At 32.9% G+C, this 2,390-nt stretch overlaps 1 protein-coding gene across 1 annotated transcript in view; it reads right to left on the bottom strand.

The window, feature by feature from the left end:
• The window catches only part of LOC108577595 (nuclear receptor subfamily 2 group E member 1), a 23,745-nt gene that overhangs the window by 537 nt on the left and 20,818 nt on the right, over window positions 1-2,390 (bottom strand). Inside the window, exons 5-8 of the mRNA XM_017940778.1 lie at window positions 1,705-1,909; window positions 978-1,097; window positions 468-707; window positions 117-198 (exon numbers count right to left, since the gene is read on the bottom strand). Of these exons, the coding sequence (XP_017796267.1) occupies window positions 117-198; window positions 468-707; window positions 978-1,097; window positions 1,705-1,909 (647 nt within the window). The remainder of the gene's footprint in view (window positions 1-116; window positions 199-467; window positions 708-977; window positions 1,098-1,704; window positions 1,910-2,390) is intronic.

Raw genomic sequence — 2,390 nt, 5'->3', positions numbered from 1 at the left:
CAAACGTTTAATTTTATTGAAAGAATCCCGAATTCTCTGGTTTAATTATTTTATGTTATAAGTGATAAAAGAAGATTGTACTTCGTGCAAAATATGTTTATAGAATTTTATGTTACCTGGAGTAAACAATGCAACTGCTTTCATGCATCCCCATTCACTCATGTCGGGCAAGAGTTGTCTGAAACGGCATATTGTGTCCTGAAACGCAAATATCATATGCAAAAGCGTATATAATTATATTTTGAAATAATTCACTTGTTTTACTCTACAGTTTGAAATTGCAAAAGTTTCTCTTTTCGATTCTACCATAAGTATTAAAATAAATATCAATTCTTTTTATAGAATCGAACTTAGAAATTAAAAAAATAATTTTTCCTTTAGAAATTGTTGAAGTAAGCTTAACAGGCGTTTTTCTTCAAATATTTGATATTCCATTTCGATTGTAATTTATACATCAGAGTAATCACCTGAATAGTAATTAGTTGTCGACTTGTTGCTGCTTCATCCGGTAATCTTGCGCGTATCTGTTCGTCCTCTAATAAGTTAGAAATATTCCAAGATGTGGACCATTGCGCTAGATGAAGAAGGAAAAGTTGCGTCCAGGATCCTTCGAGTAATAATAATTGATCGTTCTCCGAAAGTGACTGGAACAGCGGTAAACAGCAAACCCACCTTACAGCCATAAAAAGTAGACGCGCAGTAGTCTCCTGAAATATATAAATGAATTTGGTTTCACGGGTGAAACGTTTTATTAGTTTAACATTTGCATTATTTTTAATATTCCATTCAAATAATATTTGATATTATATTAAATTATATCTTGAAATATGGCGATTTCTTATTTCTTGTGTGATAAATTTATTACTAAAATTAAAATTAGGAGAATAGACGCGTATTCGTGAATAATAAGGTATCTATTTACAAGTTAGATGAATTATGTGAATTTTTTTAGATGATAATTTTGCATAATTTATTACCTGTAATAGTTCTCGCGTGGGATTGAGATTTGGTAAGGTCCCCGTAGAATTGTGACTTCCTTCCGTTTGTTCTAAGGAATATTCCGTTTCCGATTGTAGCGGTGCGTTCCATACGAGTTCCTTACAATCGATAATAAAAATTCATACTTAAAATATTAGGAAAACACTGATAATAATTTAAAAATCGTTACGTTGCAATATTTTACAAAAAATGAAATACCCATTCCAAAGACGAATATTAAATACTCAATATGCACTAACAATGTAAAATCACATCATATTACAAATTAAATTTGTAACAATTTATTTTACAAAATACCCAACATAACTTCCCAAATTTTTAATTGCAAACTATTCCTTACAAAAATTACCAATCACTAACGTTAATAATTCTCTTAACCATGAAAGAAAAATTAAAATAACACTAGGATTGCTTTATTAAAAAGTAATAAATATTACCTTTAAGTTTCTTATCAGTATTCTTTTCACTTTTCCATCAAAAATACGTGAAATATCTCTCAAAATTGCTTCTACATGATCAGAAAGTTAACTTAGCAAGAATAAAACAAATCCTCCTAAACGAGGACAGCCTGTACGACGGGAGCGTATCTATGGTTGCTCGGTTGCAGGCGGCCGGACCGCGTGAAAATGGTTGGATTTGTCGGTTATAAAGTTTGCAAAGGGGTAATTTACACCGAGCTCGGGTAAATTGAGCTGAATTACTTACCTGACACTGCTCCGCGGACGTTAGTATCTGAAGAAGGGGCGGCTGCGACGTCAAGGCGACGCTCGGGGGTGCAGAATAGAGGGTCGTGGTCGAAGGAGCATGCGGCAGAGGTAAAGATGCCGGGGATGGCGAGTCCTCTGTTGGTTTCTGTACTAGTCCCACTGGCCGTGGATAAGGCGAGAACCTCTGGTTACACCTGAACTTTCTGCACACATTATCCTTATCGTCCTTTCATTTGAGCTTTCGAAATCTAACTGCTAAAAGTTTTGTTTCAGAGAATCGAGTTGATTTTTCTTTTTTTTTAGACGAATATATTTTTGCTTGTCTGAATTAATTGTTTCTAAGTTATATTATGTTTCTTGTTTCGAGATGTTTAGACTTTCTCTTTTGGGTGTATTAAAAAATATTTCACAAAGTACTTGTTTCTATAAGAAGATTGATGCAACACAAAATGAGGGACGCAAAGTTTTTTAAATTTTTGATTTAGACAATTTTCAGAATCACCGTCATAATTATAATTCAAATGGAAGTATAATTAATGATAGGAATACCTTGAACAATTAATCAGAAAAATATTTGCTGGGGTTGATGATTGAAAAATTTCATATTGAGGAGTGAGATAATAAGTTCCTTTCTCAAGTAAATGAGAAAATTTTGATGAAAAATTTTCACGGCAGGTGTGCACA

This window comes from Habropoda laboriosa, unplaced genomic scaffold (genome assembly GCF_001263275.1).
Source record: "Habropoda laboriosa isolate 0110345459 unplaced genomic scaffold, ASM126327v1 scaffold578, whole genome shotgun sequence".
NCBI lineage: Eukaryota > Metazoa > Arthropoda > Insecta > Hymenoptera > Apidae > Habropoda > Habropoda laboriosa.
The sequence above is the reverse complement of the archived record's forward strand: the minus strand, read 5'-3'. Positions and strand labels throughout refer to the sequence as shown.